The sequence below is a fragment of the Sinocyclocheilus anshuiensis genome, unplaced genomic scaffold, assembly GCF_001515605.1.
Source record: "Sinocyclocheilus anshuiensis isolate Anshui unplaced genomic scaffold, SAMN03320099.WGS_v1.1 scaffold581, whole genome shotgun sequence".
NCBI classification, from domain to species: Eukaryota; Metazoa; Chordata; class Actinopteri; order Cypriniformes; family Cyprinidae; genus Sinocyclocheilus; species Sinocyclocheilus anshuiensis.
In genome coordinates, this window is record NW_015540886.1 from 325471 (window position 1) to 347547 (window position 22077).

Sequence of the window (22077 nt, forward strand, 5' to 3'; positions counted from 1 at the left end):
GAGACGCACTGGCAATGATGTACAGTACTAACAGACTCTCATTTAATGTGCCGTGATACTTCACACATTAGACCGTTTTTACACTCAAGTGTAAATCAGCTGGATGAATTAAGTCACATCTGCCCCTTTAATGGACCATCTAAATTTTAAACACACTCAAAAACATTTACTCAGCATTCCACATCACTTTTTTCCACACATTGACTTTTAATAAAAAGCAAATGTTAAAATGTCATTTGAGGTTATTTGAAGTTTTGGGACCTGAAAACATGAATGTAAAATCTCATTTAAAGCCACCCTATAAAACGGTCTCTAGTTATATTAAAAGTTCAGTTAATGTAATAAACTGGAGCAAACCTTCCACCTCTTATCAACATCAGCCATCAGCAATAAGATGTGCCTGCTAAAAAATACCCAAGCTTTCCATATTTGTCTTTCTTCAGTCTTACTTAATGAGAATCAAACATATTTGGCTGCCATCTGAACAGCAAGGTTACAGTAGCATAACAACACACTAACCTAAATATTAATCTAATGTGAAAGCAAACAGAGGGCCAGATTTCTTTCTGAATTACACGGTTGTGCTATAACAGCAAGGAAATGCGTCAGGAACAAGCTTCAAATCAAAATGACTTGTCTGATTCTGGAAACACAATAGGTGGGACAACAGGATGTCTTCCCCTCTTACTTTACTAAGAACTATTTCTCAACAGTAATGTATATGAGGAACAATGCAAATGGTCCCTAACTTCTAAATCTCAGAACTGAAGCAAAATTCCATTAAACTAATATGGTGCACCTTCCCGTATATGTAGCAGTTAATTTTTATGTAGCAGTTCACTTCATATTTTTATATGTAGCATTTTTATATTTATATTTAAAGTTTGCTAACATGTCCACTCTTCACAAAGAAAAAAATCCAACAAGCAGGAAATTATACATATAATTCATTTAACTCCATAAATTCATAAACTAGCTGATTCATTTGTAGTTTTCAACACATTTTTACCAATGACCTCAATATCGTTTTTGCACTTTCAACAGAACGTAACTGTTGTTGCTTGCTAACTGTTTATGTTAGCAAGCTTGATAGCGTTATCTTGGTGACAAACCAACAGAATTTGCAATGACTATAGAAACTGCATCCCAGAAAACCAAACCTTTAAAAGGAAGGAATAAAAATTCATGTCCAGGATCAATGAATCAATTTCAGTGGCAGGGTCACACTGGTCCAAAAGGCCAAAAGACAGCTCTATGAATTGGTCCAAGGCCATCCTTATTGTTGAGCTTATTATATGAACACCACCACCTTGTGGAAGCCTAATGACTTAACGTTTGCCCACCCATTATATGACAGAGGCATATCATCTGGTTTGTTCATGTCAGCATTCTAGAACTGAAAGCCATATTTAAAAGATTTGTCAATGTTTTGAGGAATTACCCAACAGACAATTACTCGGTCCATTTTCTGCACATGCTGTGAGCCATATGACAATGAATGGTGAAGGCTTACACACAGAAAATGTCATATTATGCAGACTGTCCTAGAACACTCCAGATATCTTTGCTGATGCTTGTAGTCTGTCTGCAAGGAGGCGGCTCATGTTGCAGCAAGCTCTCAGCTGATGATGCCCTGGTGATGCAGTTCCTGGATACCGAGTTTATAAAGACTGATGTCTTCAAATGTGGAGACAAATCAATAGCCAGCCCATTAAGTCATATCTCATGTGATTTTCTATACACCATCAGGCCAAGACACAAAGTCGGGAGCAGAGTAGAATGAGCTGGGTCAATCTGCCCTAGGATAACTTTCTTGACTTGGCTTCGTATTCACATGGGAGTCACCGTCATGGCCACATATTCTAGAGCAAACACTGGGGGTGTTCTCTAGACAGAGACTTCCCACATACCTCTCATTGTCATTCTGGCATATCTCAAGCCAGGTGCCTCATCTGTATAAGAGAGGCAGTAAGAGCACCTGAGAGCTCCTTTGTGCCTTCTGGCAATCCAGTTCAAAGGCACATTAGGGTCATTGGGCATGAGTTCTGAGACACAAAGTCATAACAAGAAAAGGGAGAGTACCAAGGACTTTTCTGAAAGAAAAGACTCAAGACAGCACCAAGCGAGGGGTATAGTTAGAGCCTCTCATTGAGGATAATTAGTTTCAGAAGACTGGAATTTCCAGCTTTCTAAAGGCCTCTGGGGTGTGCGAGGTCTGGGAGGGGGTATCAGAACCAGCTGATAACATTTTTGGATGAAACGAGCTGACTAATATCACAAACTCCCAAAGCAAGAGAACACAAGCATACTACCTGACCCCAGCACCTCCCAATGGCCAGAATGCTGAGAACACTGCAGCCAAACAGATACTTCAATATGCATGTCTCACAGGGGAGCTTTGTATCCCAAAAAATGTAAACATTTAGACAGTTAGACAATGGGTGAGACATCAGGACACAAATAAAAAAACAAATTAAGACAACTAAACACCAAATGGATTTACATGCACCAGCAGATGGATTTGATACTCTGTCACAATATGAAACAGTCACTAATTACTACATATTATAAGAAGCAAAGTCTGAAATAGGCAATTTGTCTTGGAATAGAGGCTCAAGTCACTTTAACCTTTAACTGTTATTTATTTTTACTACAAATAAATATGTCTATTAGACCAAAAAAAAATCTGTAAACAATTCATGATTCAGATATGACAACACAATAAATTATCTGCTATCATATGTTTTACATAACTGTCTGGTCACTGGTCACATTTTATTCAGTCTTGTGGCATTTTTTTGCCCAATTCTTGGCTAATTTCTGATTCTGGTCACAAGTAGTGAAACATTACACAAAGACAAACCAGTTTTAAAGATAAACATCCACAAATAAGTGCTGGTCTGGATGAAAGCACTGATGCACCACAAGCCCCTGCACTGAGGACTGGATAACTGATTTCACACTCATGTGAAGCCCTTACTGTGTCTTGACCAACAATGTCAGCCTGAAACAAAAGATTCTCACACTGAACCAGTCATTATAGTCACATGCCCGCAGTCATGCTGGAACAACTAAGTGCAGGGTCAAGCTATCCTGGGGGCTATTCAGATCAGAGTAGTCATATGAGATCAGAATGTTGACAACATATGTTGATTTGTGGAATGTCAGCAAATCCAAGTGGCTTGCAGTGCTTGCACATTCAATACATTGTAAACCAGTGATACACAAAGAAAAACTTCTAAAACCCCATCCTACAATCTGAAATTCGCCAATATGCGATGAGAAATAACTATAACATCTTAAATAGGCTAATAGCATTTTCGATGACAAGAACAAGTTAAAGAGATAGCCTAGTACAAACTTAAACACTTACCTTCATCTTAACATGCCATAATTCTACAGGTTTAAATGTTAGCGTGGGGTAAGTGATGAACACACTGCTATCATTTCAATTAAACAATTCCTGAGCAATCTGTCATCATCTGAATCCTCCCTGCCGATCCAGTTCTGTTAAACTGAAGTAACTTTATCCTCTTTTTGCAAAGACAGAATCTTCTAAAAGCTCATTGTTTTTGAAGCTCTAATCGAGCTTCGCCGCTTTCTCTTGCCTAACATAAGGTTATACTGTTTTGACTGTGTGGGGAATTCCTTGCGCTCACATTTCCTTCGAAAGCGATTGGTCCAGGGTTCGGCGTCCACGCTGCAAAGCGAGCGACGCGTCAAACTAAACGCTCCCATGTAGTCGGTGAAGTGACGCGTCTTTCGGGGTTGTAGATGGATATGGGTGACGTCGGCACCTCAGCGAATCATAAGACTTGTTTATGTGAGCAGTGTTTACAGTTTTGGCTCATTTTCATGTGACTATAGCACTTGAGAGACATCTCCAGTTGTTCCATCAGTTAACACTTTATAACAGCCTGTTGTGTTTAAACGATTTAATCCACAGCCTCATTGCACATACATTATCGGATATAGCCTACAAATCATTCTGGTTAGCGTAATAATGGCAGTAAAAACAACGCTTTTGTTATTAGGCTATCATATCGTGTTGGTTGCATATATAGTAGTGTCTTTGTCCCGCAGGTGAGTGAGCGTTAATTTGTTACATTAAATCAATTGAGACATCACATCCCCTTAATTATACTGAACGTTAGTTTGTGATGTGAAATAAATTCAGATGACCCCTTAATCACACCGTCTGCCCCGCCCATTATCGGAATAGCCTGTTTGGGGAATTCTATGGTAGTAGTGGTTTGTTGTCAGGGGGTTTACTTATTTATACAAAATTTGAATAAGTGTTTTCAGACTTTTAACGGTAGTATTTTCTCATTTATTTTTCAGCATTTCCACAGATTAAAAAAAAAAAAGTACACTTTTCCCATAAACTACACACAACATATTTTAGGACCCAAAACCTAATGTAATAAAGGGCAATAAAGGGCAAATCAAAGTCGTGAATTCTTTCTTTCTTTCTTTCTTTCTAAAAAGCACATATAGCAACCACATCATCTCTTCCTTTTAACCTTGAATCTTTGTTTTTTTACACAATGAGTCACACATCTAGTTAGAAGTATTATTTAGCGAATTTCCCATCAATGTCAGCAAAAAGTCTAAATTTAATTTCTCAGTTTATCAGTTTTATTTGAAACACTGTTTACTGACCTTATTTGTAACTATACCCTACCTGCTCATAATGCTCGTTGTAGATGTGTGTGTAGTGTGGCATTGTTATTATTAATACAGTATATTACACTTAACTAGCCTACCCATAAGCCTGTAGTGTCAAATTGGCATTATTTGCTGTAATCATTGCTGGTATAATTGCTGTAAAAAATAGTGAGATATCTTGACACACTATAAATTATACGGACATACGTATCACACCAGTTGCACGTGATAAAAGCTTGGTTATGTAGATATTTAATCAAATTATTGATTTATTTATTTGTATTTTTTTGAATACCATATTAAAAAAATAACATCAGTATGGTTTTTTATTGCATCAGACATTATTTGAATTGAACGCCTAATTCTAGCAGTTAGTTGCTTTATTGTTGTTTTTGCTAATAATCTAGCAGAAATTTCTCGTAATCCACACATTTGAAGCTAAAAAGAATGCTTCCCATACCGGGAGTCGAACCCGGGCCGCCTGGGTGAAAACCAGGAATCCTAACCGCTAGACCATATGGGACGATACATAAATGGTCGGTTTTTATTAATTTGTTCATGAAGAATGCGCTATAATGATAATTTTTCTGTGTTTTTGTATCTTATCGTTCTTCTTATGGTCATATAAATGTTCACAGAAAAAAATGCCCGATCACTACATTCTCTGAAATTGTGTTAATAGACTTCAGCTTTCGTGTTCTAGTATAAAACGTCTATGGTTTCGATGTGTAGCTGTTTTACACAACGGACAGCAGGTGGCAGTGAAGCGCTAACATACGCTGAGCTTCCGCGAGACAGTTCTCCGAGGCACAGCACTATTTATTTGTTCCATTTTAGTTTCTGTCTCTCAAAATCTGTATAATTACGTAGTATAATTAGTGATAACTTTTCTGTTTTATTCTCTGGATATTTTAAGGAAACGAATATCTAACAATTATCCCATCTGACGCTGTTATATATCAGATACCCACTGTGTGTAACGTTAGCCTGTTAGCTTCTCGGATTTCGGTGAGTATTTTTATTAACACGCTTTTGTTGAAACGTCCTTTTTAGTATTTTATCAATCTAAAAAAAGTGTCACTCCTAAAATGTGTTTACCCCTTTTTAAAAAGCGTTTAGCAATCTTATAGCTTCCACATCTTTTGTTTTTATTTGCAAACATAGTGTCTTTTTTGTACAGAATTAGGAACCAAATATGACCTCAAAAACGAAAGGTAACGTTACTAGCATGCATTGTTATGAATTCACACCGCTTCTCTTCTACTAACAGAAAATTACTATGTATTACTATGTTACATACCATGGTATACACATGATATTCTAAGTTTCAAGATCGTGGTAATCATTTATTGCCTACCTTGGTATATTCCATAGTTCATGCATTAACATAACACATATTTGTTTGTGTGTGCGCGTGCGGGCTTTGTGTGTGTGTGTGTGTGTGTGTGTGTGTGTGAGAATGTGTAATAATTGTGAACTAATATGTAGTATTTCAAGACCTTTCTCTGTTTCAGTGGGAAAGGTTGGCTCCAAAAGCAAAGTAGATGCTCCTCATGAGCTGGAGAGTCAGTTTGTTCTGCGGCTTCCTCAGGTCAGTTTTGTTGTTGTTGTTGTTGTTGTTGTTGTTGTTGTTGTTGTTGTTGTTGTTGTTGTTGTTGTTGTTGTTGTTGTTGTTGTTGTTGTTGTTGTTGTTGTCAGGTCAGTTTTGTTGTTGTTGTTGTTGTTGTTGTTGTTGATGTTGATGATGTTCATTTTACTCACTTATATTAGTGCAAACCAGTATTTAAGTATGCACACACTCCCTGAACAATTCCATCATTGCATTTAAATAATTAATCACTTTAGATTATTGTTTGATGTGACTCACAATTATGCATTTGAGAGTAACTCAAGAGCTATAAGATTAGTAACATAATATTATTACACAAGTCACAAATAATTATATACAAATACAGTGTCATTGATGTACACTGTTCATTCCAATCAAGTTAAATGTTGTTCAGCTGTTTTTAATATTGATAATAATAAAATATGTTTCTTGAGCACCGAATCAGCATATTAAAATGATTTCTGGATTGTTTTTTAGGAATATGCCTCCACAGTCAGACGGATCGCCCAGTCTAGCAGCATGAACATGAAAGACAGACTTACTGTAGAGTTGCATGGTAAGTACTGTACAAGTGAGAAATTCACATGAACTAAAATGTACAAAGAAGTACTTTACATTTACTTAAGCATATTACATTTCATAAGCCTCTGACTGTTATCAATTTCTTTTGCAAAAATTTTGCTCATGGAATTTGTTACCATATTCCTAGCCGATGGTCACCATGGGATTGTACGTGTGGATCGTGTCCCTTTAGCGTGTAAATTAGTGGATTTACCCTGCATCCTGGAGTCATTAAAAACGGTTGACAAAAAGACCTTCTATAAGACTGCTGATATCTGTCAGGTAATATTTTAATAGAAGCTGTTGATAGAAGTTTCTTAGAGAGTCTTAAATTAAACTCCCCCATTGTAGTCTTGGGTAACAGAGACAAGTCATTTAATGAGCTTCAGCACATCTACAAGGCCATAACACTATTAGTTCTTCTGCCTTCCTGTTTAAGATGCTGGTATGCACACTGGATGGAGACTTGTACCCCCCTCTAGAGGAGCCCACAGGCACTACAGACCCCAAAAGCAAAAAGAAAGACAAGGACAAAGACAAGAAATTTATTTGGAACCATGGCAGTAAGTACCTCCCACTCCTGTACTGGAATTTGAGAATGTTGAGACAGCCTATCAGTGCTAGAATGATTAAACTCATTTTATATCTAATTACATCTGTCTCCTTCCAGTTACTCTTCCTCTGAAGAACACAAGGAAGAGGCGGTTCAGGAAGACAGCGAGGAAAAAGGTAACCTCATTTGGTTTTCCTCATGCAATCTGTTGTTGTTGTTTTTTTCTTGGATTTTTCTGATGATTCTACAATCATTTGTCATCATTATATGACAAAAAACACGTTTTTTGATTGTGGACTATTAAAATATCTCCATGATCTGCTTTTGAAGAAATATCATAGCGTCGTGCTATAACGCATGTTAACTCACTGCTCTTGACTGAAGAACTTTAATACAGTTGATTTAATAATACTCAATGTATAATTTCTACAGTGAAGTTTATATAATGTTTTATTTTTATATTTGTTCATTCAATTTCTTGAATGCTACTGATAAATACACCTACTGTACCTGAAAAATAAAGCACTGTTTGTTTTATTTGTATATTATGTGTACTTGTAATGTGTATCTTTGTTCTTATTTTTTTAATAACAAATATAAAATAATGGCAAAGGTTTTTTATCTTTGCCCACTTTGGCCTAAATGTCTGCCATTCTTTTTTTATTTTATATTTTGTTACCTTGTAAGGCTTTGTTTTTAAAATCGCTAAATATGTTTGGCTGTACTGCTCAGACAACTTGCAATATAGTAAAACCAACATGACAAATAATCGTGATAAAAGTGTGATTTTCCTGAAAGAAAATCGTGATATGATATTTTTGCCATATCGCCTACCACTACATCCCTGTTTGGGGAAAAAAAAAATGTTTACTCTTGTAGGAAAAGAGAAATTAGTTAATGCTAAAAGCTACAATTTACATATAAATAAAGCATTCAATCTCCATTTACCACCACGGTATGCAGGAAAGCAATCTGGCTCTCTCTTTGATTGAAGTGACAGCAGGCAAGTTAGTGGCAGGTTCTTTCTGACTCTTGAATAAATCTCAGCTACGTTGCAGCTAGCGATTGACTCGGCTTCCTTTTTTTAATCGCTAATGTGTTCTCTGGCATGCAGCCAGCCTCTACTGTTAGTACAATGTGTGCGTCTGAATGCGTGCATGCATTTTTTGAGAACGTGTTCCTTGGGGCTGAATTCTAACCTGATTTATCCTGCAGTACATCGAGTCTCCTGATGTGGAAAAGGAGGTGAAGAGGCTCTTAAGCACAGACGCCGAAGCCGTCAGTGTTCGTATCCTTTATTTCTTGATTTTGTTTTCCCCTGTCATGTTGCCGCAAACCCAGTGACACAACAATTCTAGATGCAGATGTCATTACTAATGTAGGATTGAGCATTTCTGCCATACTCAGTCTTGACACCAGGTGGCAGACTTGCTCACAAATTAAATGGAGCAACTTGGCAAGAAATAGTCAGTTAAGCTCAGCATTACAGGAAAAAGTGGCATGAGTCATGTATACATTTGTGGAGCTCAGCAGCACAGTGATATAACAAACAGCAAAATGGGCTGGTGCCAAAACTCAGAGGATGAAAAGATAAAGCGATTATTGATATATGAACCTTGACCCTGTGGTCAGGATGGGAGGTGATTGCTGAGGATGAGACCAAAGAACCCGACAACAGCTTTTCTCTGTCCAATTTGGAGTCTTCACCTGGAACCTCGGGATACAAGGGTCACGGCTCTTCAGGTGGATGATCTCACAAGTCTGACTGCTTTTTATAGCTAAATCTTTCTCTGTCTAAAGTTCTTCACGTTTTTTCTTCTAATTTAGTCCAACACGACGAGCTACGCGAGATCTTCAATGACATCAGCAGCAGCAGCGAGGATGAGGACGAGGAGGGTGAACGACACGAGGACGAAGACCTTAACATCATGGACACTGAAGACGACATGGTCAGGCAGCTCCATGACAAACTGAATGAGACAGATGGAGGCAGAGACGAGAATGACTGCAACAGTCAGATCGGTAGGATAGTGGTACACTGGTTGTCCGATCAATTACAGTGCATCATCAGGACAGCAGCTCAAGCTTAATTTAAAACCACAATTCAGTATCACAAACAGGCAGACCGGCAGACAAACAACAGCCGACCTATATTAGCATTTGAATGAGGAGCCTGCTGCGGTATTTAGGTCAGATGGGTGTACCGGTTGTCTGGTGGTGTCTTTACCCATGCCAGTGAGTGACAGACATGCCTGACCTTGGCATCATCCCACAACCCTCTGTCTCTCAACTGGGAGGGTGAATTCAACGTCACATTGACACTTAACTGGCAAAAATTAGCCATGCTGCTCAGAGCTGAGCCACCATGTGTTTTGTTCACATATTCTTCAAAGGTTTAGTTGTAGAGTTACCTTTTTTAGTTAGATGTCTTTTCAAGAGTGTTGTTGTTACGGTATAACATGGGCCACGCCTTATGGACGGCTTATATTGCACTTTCTGGTCAACTAAAATGCTATCCCAGTCAACTATAATTAGATGGCATTTAAAAAAATAGTAAAATAGACTAAACTAAGTAATTTAAGAGATAATGCCCTCAAAAGAAAAAAAAAAGTATTAAAATTAATACTGCTTCATAGAGGCGTTCAAAATTTGTCAGTGATGCCTAAAAATGCTGTCTAGGTAGGCATCTTAATTAGATTTGAAAATTGTAAAAAAACATGATAACATCTATTATAAACAGTATATATTTTACATTGTAAGTCAATGTCCAAATTCCACAATATTAGATTATTGATGATTGACTGAAAGTCAGTCAGTTCTTATAGACCCTTTTTCAGTTAGTAAACACTGTGAGGGGTTTTTTTTTATGGGCGGAGCTTAGGTGGAGGCAGAAAGATTCCCCTGACTGCTTCACTAATGCTAGCTAGCAAGTTTTGTTTGCTTGTTTTTTAACAATGACTGGAGAAAATTCGATTTTATCTGAATATGTAATGCCACTCACTGTCCGGGATCGTGATTGTTATTTGAAAATGTTCATTTTAACGGAATGAACCAGATTGGCCGACTCGTACACACTCACTTAATGAATGGACGATCTGACAGGAGTGGCCAGACACACCTACCATATAGAGAAACCGAGCGTGTATAGTAAATGGAAACTGAGGGCATATAACAACTATGTACAACTATGTACTAACAGTGGCAATGACAAGCAAATGCAACTACTTTAACACACACCTGGCACATAACATGGGCCTTCACTGTTCCCTCTCTCTACAATTGCACTTATGGCAATTGTAGAAAGTGAGATGACACAAACGGTTTCCTTTGTTTAGTCTCTGGTCATTAGTTAACTTGTTTCCAAATTTCTGATTAGGTGAGCATGCATGAGAAATCTTTAGACTCGTAACCAAACCATAATCCATAAAAGACCACAGTTTATTGAACCTTTACTGATATTAAGTATGTGTGGCGAACGCGAGCATTTTTGATGATCGTTTCAGTCCAGTCTGCTCGTTTTATTGCGTTTAACCACAGCTGTTGTCGGTTTTTTGTCTGGCAATGGCAGCAGGTATGCTATAAAAATTTAAAATTGGAGCCTGTACTCCATCCATTCTGACACTCAACAGCACAAAAAGATGATATTTTAAGCTCCTTATGCAGCCGACTCTGTGCTGGTTTGTATTGGCCGCCTCCAGTTATTCCTTTGTTTTGCCTCCAGCTAATGCTGTGACGTAATTGTGATGTCAGCACTAAAAGGGTCTATATGCTATCCATAAAGCATTTTCTCGATATGTTGGTGTGTATGCCCACAATGGAAATAGGCTTTTTGAATTCTCAGTCTCTGAGAGTGCAGAACGTAAGAGGTGGGGTTCAGTATTTATGCAGCCTGAGGGGTTGCACGGTTAGTGTGTGAAAGATTTGCAGATAATTGGGACCCTAGATTACATGCGCATTTGCAGATTAACTAGCTCTCAAAGGTAAAAGAGAGCTCAATGTGACATCAGGGCTCATGACTAAACTGTAGGCATGTTAACTAGGGCTCATGTGTAGGGCTCACAATTTCTATTTGATCTGCAGTAATGGAGTACCAGGTACAGATCAACAATTTGAAGGCCAAGCTTCAGGAAACGCATGCCCGCAAGAAGCAACAGGAAAAATTGATAATGGAGGTGGAAAATCAAGCTCTGAGGGTGAGTTTCGTTTACCTGCACTAAATATGTAGCATGCCACTTTCTCTGGCACGGTACATCATGTAAACACACAGCCTGGGTGACACTGTTTTTGTGCAGTACAGCCCTTTAAAATGGCCTTGAATAAACCTAAGAAGGCAAGTTTTTGCTGTCTTTTTAAGGCATAAATATTACATTTCTGCCTTTAGCAGCTTTTACATAACTCACAAAAAAAGCATAAAATTCATTGCTCTGGCAGCTGCTCCATTGGGAGGAGTTAGACGCTGTGGAACGGGGTTGGACTTGTGGTTTAACAGTGTCACTTCAGTTGGCCTGTGTGCACTATGCTGGCTAAATTTCTCCACGGTCATTACAGTCAGCAGGGACAGGGAAAGGTCATGCATGTCTGAGATACTTTCATAGGGCCATAAATCAAATACAAATGTGCACAAGCGGTTAAGACATTCACAAATGGCCAGCATCAAAACAGCATACTGTCAACTAGATAAAGTCTCTCTCTCTCTCTCTCCCTCTCTCCTTTTTACAGGATCGTTTCCAGGGTCTTTTGAATGGTATGATTCATCAAGAAGAGCAAGAGATGGAACAGGTGAGTTTGCATATGAACCCAAAAGTGCATGCATTCCAACTGGGTAAAAATCATTTTTCCAGTTAATCATGATTTGAAATATTCATTCTTTAAACTACCAAGACCTTTTACTCCATACCATTGTGACTAGTGTATTTTGATTCACAAACAAATAACTCTTATGAACTGGTACTTTTAGTAAATCAAAAACATACAGTGCAACCAGTGTAGTCAGATTCCTAAACAAATGGTTCTTGAACAGGTTCTTTCTAGTGAATCAGAAACACGTAGCACAACTAGCATAGTAAATTCACAAACAAATGACTCTTTTGATTCTGTCCTTTTAATGAATCGTTAAAAAAGATAAGCATATCACATATACCCATCTGTTCCCTGTGTAATTTACAGCAGTAGCTAAGAGAGAATCTATTTTATGTATTAAAAAATGTACATTATAACTTAAAATATTCCCAGATGAATTGGAATCAAATCAAATAGGATTGAGGGCTTTTTAATTGGAATCTAATTTATATCAATACCTTTAACGCATGTAAGATGCCAAATCCATTACTTAATTCCCCATATTCCCATTGCTCTTGTTGAGAGTAATTTTCCATATATAATATTGGTGAGAAAAAGAACTAAACACACATACATGCTTTACTGATTCACCATATCCCTTGGCCAATGTCAGTATCTGCTGTCAGTGTTTGTTTACGCCTAAACTGACAAATGGTTTAATGGAAAAAAGTAACAACGTTGGAGGTGTTGTTGAACATATTGCACTTAGCCTTCAATTATACCCCTACTGCTAGCACTGCTATTCTGTTCCAACAGCTGGCCTCCCTTCAAGAGCAGCTGGACTCACTGATCGAGAAGTGATGCTCACAATTACCAAGATACTGCTATACAAAGACTCTGACCAGAGGCGACTACTGAACACATCACCGACTTTACTGCATGCATTAGCTGAATTTGAACATCCCATTTGTGTTGTGTGACTCAAAAATATTGTCAATATATTCAACTGATGGCTCGTCACACAAGTTTCTTCTCATGCAAGATTGTGTATTTGTACTTTGTGACTTTGTCTATGAACATTTAGTAAACAGCAGTATTTTAAAAATAAAATCATGTGTGAAATAGTTTTATTAGCATATTTCTTCTGCTCAGTAAGTCTACAAATTTGTAAGCTACTCCCATTAAGGTGTTCAACAAACTGGAAAATCATACTAGTGACTTCTAGATGATTCTGTCTGCAGTTGTTCCCACTGAATTATACTAGCAAACCATTTCTGGGATTACTGAACTCTATTGCCTTACAGAATGATCTCAACTGTCTCCATACTCTGAGTTCCGCTCTCTGGTCACCCATCCCTTCACTTCTTACAGGGGATTATACTGAAGTTTCAGGGGGGTTGAAGGATTAGCCAAGGCAGATTAAAGTGGCTATCCTCAACCTTGTAATCCAGCCATCTGTCAGAAAGCAGTCAGGCAACATTGGGCTGCAGGGTGTGATTTGTCTCCCTTCCTCAGCTTGCTAATTAACACTGTCAAGGACCAGCTCTCTCAGGGTACAGGATATCAGGAATGTTTCAATAAAGAAACACTCTTCTTAAGAGTTTAAAATGCAAGAGACGTATCTGCTTGACCATCCTGGAGTAATAAAGAAGATTCTGCATGGAGGCCAGGGACCATTGCCGCATTTTCCGAAGGGAACCAATGTAAGGTGCATATATGGTCCTGGAAAACGCTTTTTACTGGACGTTTGTAAGGATGGGTTCATGTCTAACCATTTGCTTTGATTAGAAATGGTTGTAGTCTGATTCTGCTGGTGATAAAAAGGTTTTATTGTGTGACAAAACATTTGGTGCATATAATTGCACAGAAGTTTGGCAACCAATCATTTTGGACAGCGGCAAAGGAACACCGTATCTGTGATAGGTGACTTTTCCCCCCTACTTGTCCAGCCATATGGCCCTCAGCCTGGAGAGGATGACAAACATTTTCCACGACAATGCCAACATTAATCTCTCCATTTACCAGCTGTGCTCTGTATTCACTCTGTGCGCTCACATTCCATCAAGGTGTTTCAACATGCTTTAAAAAAAAAAAAAAAAGTATACATTTAAATGTCTTATAATGAAGGCAAAATTGGACCAGGAAGCTATTAGGGTGGCATGAGGAAAGATGCATTCTGGCCTGCTTAAAAACCCTGTATTTCTCTCCGCAACACATATAAACACGCACAGAGTAGCAAGGTACAAGATGTGCATGGCGTACGAAGCAGGAAAAATATCTCTGCTCTTTCTTAATCCTGTTCTTATTCTCTTTTTTCCTCTGCCTTCCTACCCACAAAGCTGGTGTTCCACTTTCAGACTGTTGGACAACTTTGAAAGAACAGTGATTGATGACAGTCACAAAAATAAACATCCCACAGAGATTGTCGTGGATAAGATGTTCAAGATGGAGGTGTGGGAGGTGCTGTTAACTTCCATGAGGATTGGAGAGGTGGCAGAGTTTTGGTGTGATGCTATTGTAAGTGTTTGAAATCAAACTAAACCTCCTGTTGTGTCTCCCACTTTTTTTTCCTTTCTATAGGTATAATCACATCCGCTTCAATTGGATCTTAATTAATCTTCACATAAGAATGAAAGAGAATGTGTCTGATGTATTATTCACCTTTGGTTGCTTCCTACGCTTTCTATTAACATTTGCATTTGTTGATTTCTCCAAACACTCCAAGGAAATTAATAATCCATTCTGTGAATTAAATGAGACTAAAGATTCTGGTTGATGGTTGGTTAGATGGTTAGATGTAGAAATAAGTTGAACGAAAGGTCATGTTACCTGCAATGCTCTCCTGCTACTGAATATTTCAGCACCATGGCAAAGGAAATTATATTTGACCCGAGTTGTGATTGTGAGTTTGCAGCATATAATCGAATGTGGTACGGTTAAAACACTATGTACCAGAAAATAAAGGCAAAAAGAAAAGAAAAAAAACAACATTTTAGGTTTTCCTACAGGCTGCAAGCAAAAACATACAAATCTTACGTAGCTCTGTAGGAAACATTGGCATGTGTTTTTATTTTTTTATGCGCAGCACACAGGCGTTTATCATATCGTGTCAAAAGGGATAAGACTGGCTCCTCAGGGAAAGGAACTTTTAGAGGGCCAAAAACACGTGTGGCATGGGAAACTTGTTTCACTACCATTCGACAGGCTTTCCAGAGCTTGATGAGCTAATGAGGACACCTCCGCCTCTAATCTTCATCATGGAACTAATCTCGGTGGGTCAGGTGTATTCACACAGAGCAAGAAAACAAGCAAATACATGCATGCGCCCTTGCACAACAACATGCTCATACACTCATTCTAGTTCCACTCCTCCACCTCCAACAGATTTCTCACTGCAACCCAAACAGAACGTAACAGAATGTTACACAATCAAGTGCTACACGCCAGGAAAGAAATGCTGTTCCCAATTCTCAGACCATGTTTTCAATCCTCAACCAAGCGAGACGAGCACGCTCCAATTCTCTGTCTATCTCAGGTGGGCGACCCGTTCTCTTACCAGCGTGAGTCTTGGATGATGGAGAAGGATGAGAAGCTGAAGGTCGTGCCCTCGCTGCATATTTTGGGCAACGCTCTGGTCAAGCAGGGTCAGTTCTGTGAAGCTGCAGAAAAGTACCAAGAGGCTGTGGTTCTGCTGCGAACAGTCCAATCCAAGGTAAAGGAAAAACAAAATGACATGGAGGTTATAAGGGGGCTGTAGAGTAACCAATAAAAGCATTTAGACATCTGTCGAGTACACCTGAGTTTGTTTTCCTTCGTCTGTAGGAGATGAGGACTACATCAATCTGGGCAGGCTTATCATTCCTCTTGTACTGAACTACTGCCAGTGCATGTTAGAGCTGGAGGAATATTACGAAGTCATAGAACATACGACAGAGCTCCTGGACAAACACAAAGGTAGGCCAGCTTGTTAGCATAAACCAAATGGTTAAGGTTTTGCTTGTTAGCATGACCCAGTTTGCCCCTGCTGGTATTTGCTGTAACTACACTCTCCTTTACCAGTGACAGCCATTAAAAAGTAGCCCTGTACAGAGTGCTGCAGAGAAGACATACCCTTTGTCCGGAATCACCCCCTATACTCTTTTTAGTGGTGTCCGAAACCTTAGTGAACATTATCGAGTGCACTCATTCAATCCCACAATGCACAGCAATAATGTGTACAACTGATGTATGCTCAAAAGCTAGAGAATACCCATAATGCGCCATAGCTGAATCATCCATCCATCCATTTTACAAAGTGCTACTGAATACTGCGTAATACAATACAGGCATAAATGCATTGTAAATTGATTATTAAATTGTTTAATTAGGGTTTATACATAATTTCCATGACAGAGTTCAAGATAAATCCTATCATCGTACTACTGGAGCTGCCAGTTTCAAATGATTATTAAACAGCAAGCACAAACTTTGCAAAAGCAGCAGGCCTTCCGGTGCACTCAGTGTCCGAATTCAGTCACTCGTTTTCATTCACTCCTTCAGGTGAACTGTATTAGTGGCCTAATGATGAGTTTGCCAGTTTGGTGTGATGACGTTTAATGTCCCAGACAACCTCTGTAGTCCCATTTAGCCATTTGTTAGCAACCGCTTTTTTACAAGACACGTAAAATAGGGTGACCATATGTGCCCTTTTTCCAGGACACGTCCTGGCCAGGACTTCTATGTTACCTAAAATATACAGGTTTTGGCTTTGTTTTCCTGTTTTTATACTTGCTGAAGGTAATGATCGAAAAGTAGTTTGACCAATAACATGCAGGCATTGTACATAATCGACCAGTTGTGGCGTGTGAGAAGGTGGGATCTACAAAGAATGGTCAAAGCGATTCACTTAGGTGTGTTCGACTTGAAGTGGTGCTGCGCAGACTGATCGGTGTTCGACATCAAAGTAACACGAGAGCGATTCAAAACCGTAAGGGACCGTCTGCTCTCTTTCAGACATTTAACCATAACGCACTGACTTTGGGAACCCAAAGTGCAAACATAACTTGTTTCTGGTTTTTAGGACTCATTCCTGCAGCACTATTTTTAACTAAATAACATGAACTAAATTAAACCATGCATTTAATTTTGTAATAAATTACTAACAGGCAATCAAACATCAACTCCCCTAAAAAGTAATTGGACTCCGAGGCAATGATAACCAGTGCAAATTAGTGAGTCACATGGCATTTAAGTTGAGGTGATGTACTGTAGACCACCTTAGAATTAACATACCCTACGATTACCGGCCACCATCAGAATTAGACCTTTTCTTTTAAATAAACAATCCAGTTGCATTCAAATTCATAATTGCAATTGGCAGCATGCATAGTAATCTTCGTCCTCGGTGGTTTGGGTTTGTTTAAGCTTGGCTGGTTGCATGAGCAGTGGGGACAGGAGTTGGACAAGCCCTCCTGAAGCATGTGAAGTGACAGATGTATCGTCTTTCGCGCTGGCTCCAGAGGCAGCTTGGGTAGCTCTCCTAATGAGCCTTATGCATATGCAGACGGCAGAGTGACTTCAGCCTCCTGCAGTTCCCTTTGTCGAGGACGCCTTCTCCCATTTCCCCGTCCCCTCTAATTCTCAGTATTCATTTCATTCTGCCGTGCCCCATGTGTCACCTACTTCTTGTCGGTTTCAGTTGAAATCTTCCATCTTTGCTCTTTTTACCATTTCTCTCGTGTGTCACCTGTGGAGCACATCCTTTTGAAATGTGCTCACAGAATCTGCTGTGTTTTTGCCAGAGGCTGGCACTGGCTGGCACTGGCTGGGGGAAGTCTGTTTAAATGTTGGCAGAGTGAAAGATTTAGGGAAGAGCATGATCAAATGAAAGAGGGGGAGAGTCATCAATGGGGAATCTGCAGGCTCTCGGGCCACTCAGAGCAAAGATTAGGTGTGTGTGATTGGTGTCCAACTTGGGCTAAATCAACAGTGTATGTCAGAGGTCTCCAAAATCGGTCCTGGACGGCCACTGTCCTGTAGAGTTTAGCTCCAACTTGCCTCAACACACCTGCCTGGATGTTTCTAGGGCCCTGTCCACACGAACGTGGGTATTTTCAAAAACGCAGCTTTTTCTATGCGGTTTGGCCGTTCGTCCACACGCAAACGCAGCACCAGGTCACTGAAACCGAACATTTTTGAAAACTCCTGCCAGGGTGAAGATTTTCAAAAACGCCGGTTGCAGTGTTATTGTGTAGACAGCGAAACCGGAGATTTTGGCTTGTGACGTCGGAGCATGCACTGTTATCTCCACCTACTGGAAATTTTTTCAGGCTTCTGATTGGCCAACATGGCTTTACGGTTGAGATTATAGCTGTAGAAGGCATCGAGGACAAGCCCCACCTTCTGCTTGGCCAACATGGCTTTACGGTTGAGATTATAGCTGTAGAAGGCATCGAGGACAAGCCCCACCATTTTTTAGAAAAGAAAATCATAATATATTAAGAGCTGTGATTTGAAATTGTAGCTGGCCACTTAAAATGTGGAATTTAAAACCATGTAGAAGCCTTTTAATTCAGTATTGTACTGAAAGCGCAAGTGATAGCGGTAAGCTAAAACAGATAGCGTCCACTTATCTGAGAACTACTGGGTAAATGTAAAACTGCCCAAATAAAATTGATGAGCCAAGCTGACAAGGGTTATAACATTTTGTCTGCACATGTTAAGATCATTCCTATGGCCAAGTGATACCTTCTAATGCAAGCATCACTATTATTATTGCATTAACATTAAGGTTGGAAATTTGAACATCCCCTTAACTATAAGTATTAAATCTGAGGTACTGTCATGAATGATCTGAAATCATGTGGCTTGTTGAAAGGTGTGCTGTCATTTTTCATCAGACTTTCGAATTTGATGGAATGAGCTGAACCACATGAAAGAAAATATCATAGAGACATGAGCTAAACACCCACACAAAACACTCTAGGATCAAAAGACCACACGTCAAAAAAACATTCAAAATAGCAAACGCACAATACCCTGGCAACACTCACATTTTCCTCAGAATATATGAAATATAGTAATATACCTTTTCATATCCCAGAGGAGATGTACATTGGGGATCCAAAAACTGCTTAGCAAGAACAACAGAGAAGCTAAAAAATCCCCATGGGGAATCAGCAACCCAGTGCTCACTAAGCCATATCTATCCCTCTGTGTGTTTTTGAGGTGGAACATAAAGGAGAAGACTGGGAATCTCTGGATAAAGTCCGTCTGCCACTCTGTCTAAACCTCAGTCAGTGTAAGCTGGAGTTTGGGGAATACCAAGAAGTGGTGGATCTCAACTCGAAACTGCTGAAGAAAGATAAAGGTGAGCTTATACACTCATTTACTGCAGAAATGGACATAGACCAGGAGTGTCCAATCCTACTCATGGAAGTCTACTTTCCTGTCCTGTCCACTTTTGCTCCAACATACCTGCTTGGATGTTTCTAGAGATCCTAAAGACCTTAATTAGCTGGTTCAGGTGTGTTTAATTAAGGTTAGAGCTAATCTCTGCTGGAAGGTGGCCCTTTAGGAGCAGGATTGGTCACCATATACCAGGGGTCTCCAAACTTGGTCCTGGAGGGCCAGTGTCCTGCAGAGTTTAGTTCCAACACTAATTAAATACACCTCAACCAGCTAATTAAGGACTTCCAGGCAGGTGTGTTGAGGCAAGTTGGAGCTAAACTCTGCAGGACACCAGGCCTCCAGGACCAAGTTTAGCGACCCCTGCCATAGACCATGACATAGACACAAATGTTGTTTGGATTAAGCAGCAGCAGCATAGATTCTACACCATCTAATGTGAGTCGGCCAATTGCTCCATTATTGCCTGTAGTAAAAACAGCCTTGAGCTATGTCAGTTAGCATTTACTACACTCTTCCTTTAGGGGCCACATCTCAGTGCTTCACTTTCACAGTGGATCCAGGAAGTTGTACCAATTGCATCATTCACCATGAGTTATCCCCCCTGCCATCTCCATCCAGCCCCCTATCCAAAGAGTGAAAACTGTTGTTTACTTGTGAATGAATTATTTATCATGAAACCAATGCGATGTGGCATGACTGGTCTTCACTCTCTCACTTTCATCTCCACTGCAGACAATCTGAAAGCCGTGTACCAGTGGGCCAGGGCTCACTCTGCATTATGTAAAGAGGACGAGGCCCACAGAGATTTCAATAGAGTCCTGCAACTGGATCCCAAATTCAAACCCATCATCCAACAGGAGATTAAGAAGATGGGTGAGAACATAAGAGTAAAGTGTGTCAATGAAAACAAAAACTACTGGGCAAGCACTCAGGAGAAGTTGGAAAAGAAGGTGCAGGCCAAGAGAGGAAAGAAGACAAAGAAAGGAGTGACATGGGCAGATGAAAGTAATATATTGGGAAGAAATTATGAAAGACAACTCGGAAGATCAGGATGCGGTGACAAATCAGAGGAGAGCTACATTGTCAAAGCAGGTAATAAAGATGAAGGACAGGATGAGAAGAAAAACTTCCGAGAACAAAAAGGACGAGAGCTCTCTGACCCTGAAAGAAGCAAAAGAAAAACATACAGCTGTAGATAAATACAGGGATTCAGTCCAAAGCAGTGTGCTGGGAGATAGTACACAGAGATCAGAGACAGATAGCGGGGCCACCAATGACATTACAATGAACAATTATGGCCAGGATGAGATCTCAGATGAAAAACAAGAATCTCTTGCAAAGCCTGAGAAAAATGCAAGCAGTGGAGCATCAAGGGAAGTAAGACTGACGGACACGACTGGAGATGAAACAAAGGAAAGCAACACAGCTGCTGAGTTTAAGATGGAGAGGAACCAATAGGATCATCACCTGCAAAACCTGAGAAATTCACCAAAAATGTTAAATGCAAATAGAAAAAGAAATAGATATAATATTAAATCCCATCATCTGAAAAAAAAAAAAGACAAACCACACCAGGAGTATAACAAATAAAAATTTATTTCTTTGTACACAATGAGTAGAAAGCAGCCAGTAACTTAATTTCCAAACGCCTTAATTTCACATTTTGTACAGATTAAAACACGAAAACAAAAACCTAAGACATTCATTATAGTGTTAATATTTTAAACGGCACTGCACATGACAAAAAAAAACATAAAGTAAAACAATGCATAAAGTGCAGAGGCAAAAATAAAACATGGAATGTTTGTATTCAGGTCTTTTGACCTGAAAACAACACAACATGTCTTGGTGTGTAATGGTGATGCCACAGGTTCAGAGGTTAAATCAGTAAATGCCCTGTTGTGTGGTTCAATATTACAAACAAGCCTGCAAATGACGTATTGGGGTCGTGACACAAAGGTCTGCTACATACAAACAAAAATAATGAGTGTATTTGTTAATGAGGCAGATGGCTAAATATAGCTCAGGCAGCACTTAGCATTGCTGTAAAATCCACAAAATATTCTGTTCTGTAATATTCCTTCTGCAATTTTACAAAGCCCACAAATTCAGCACATCTCATTTTTTAAAAGTAGACAAGGGAACAATTATTATAGGAGTTAAAAAAGATCATATTAAGGAATAATGGATATACATACATTATATGTCCGAATGGGGAATTATATTTTGCAAATGGTATGCAAATAGGAGAATTTCTATTCAATGTATTACATAATGCTACATGATTTGCTACCATGTTGAAGCTCTATATATATTAATTTGTATAATGCTTAATAAATAATCTCCCTTTCTATAGGCTTAAAATAATTTTCTTAATCAGTATTTTTTGTCTTTCTTTCTTGTAAACATATCTAATACTTAAAACAGGAGTCATTTATTTGAGAAACAATTTTGTTTGATTTTATTACTTGTTTTCAGAGAATATATTGAATCCTTTTTATTCTTACCCGATTAGACA

At 39.1% G+C, this 22077-nt stretch overlaps 2 protein-coding genes, 1 non-coding gene and 1 pseudogene across 3 annotated transcripts in view; 2 read left to right on the forward strand and 2 right to left on the reverse strand.

The window, feature by feature from the left end:
* Positions 1 to 3741, reverse strand: part of LOC107688684 (ETS-related transcription factor Elf-1-like) — a 39032-nt gene extending 35291 nt beyond the window's left edge. The window contains exon 1 of the mRNA XM_016486411.1: positions 3374 to 3741. The gene's annotated coding sequence lies outside the window, so the exon portion shown is untranslated. The remainder of the gene's footprint in view (positions 1 to 3373) is intronic.
* Positions 3742 to 5119: 1378 nt separating this feature from the next.
* trnae-uuc (transfer RNA glutamic acid (anticodon UUC)) lies at positions 5120 to 5191 on the reverse strand. Its single transcript has one exon. It is a non-coding gene; the product is annotated as a tRNA-Glu (tRNA).
* Positions 5192 to 5426: 235 nt separating this feature from the next.
* On the forward strand, positions 5427 to 13294 carry LOC107688686 (transcription initiation factor TFIID subunit 7). Its single transcript, XM_016486413.1, has 13 exons — positions 5427 to 5676; positions 5849 to 5882; positions 6183 to 6259; positions 6755 to 6833; positions 6987 to 7120; positions 7278 to 7401; positions 7509 to 7567; positions 8607 to 8679; positions 9024 to 9134; positions 9219 to 9413; positions 11472 to 11584; positions 12111 to 12170; positions 12987 to 13294. Exons 2-13 carry the CDS (start codon positions 5864 to 5866, stop codon positions 13029 to 13031), a joined length of 1089 nt encoding a protein of 362 aa, XP_016341899.1. The 5' UTR covers positions 5427 to 5676; positions 5849 to 5863; the 3' UTR covers positions 13032 to 13294.
* A 139-nt stretch (positions 13295 to 13433) lies between these two features.
* LOC107688701 (uncharacterized) lies at positions 13434 to 21119 on the forward strand (annotated as a pseudogene).
* The last annotated feature ends 958 nt before the right edge of the window (positions 21120 to 22077 follow it).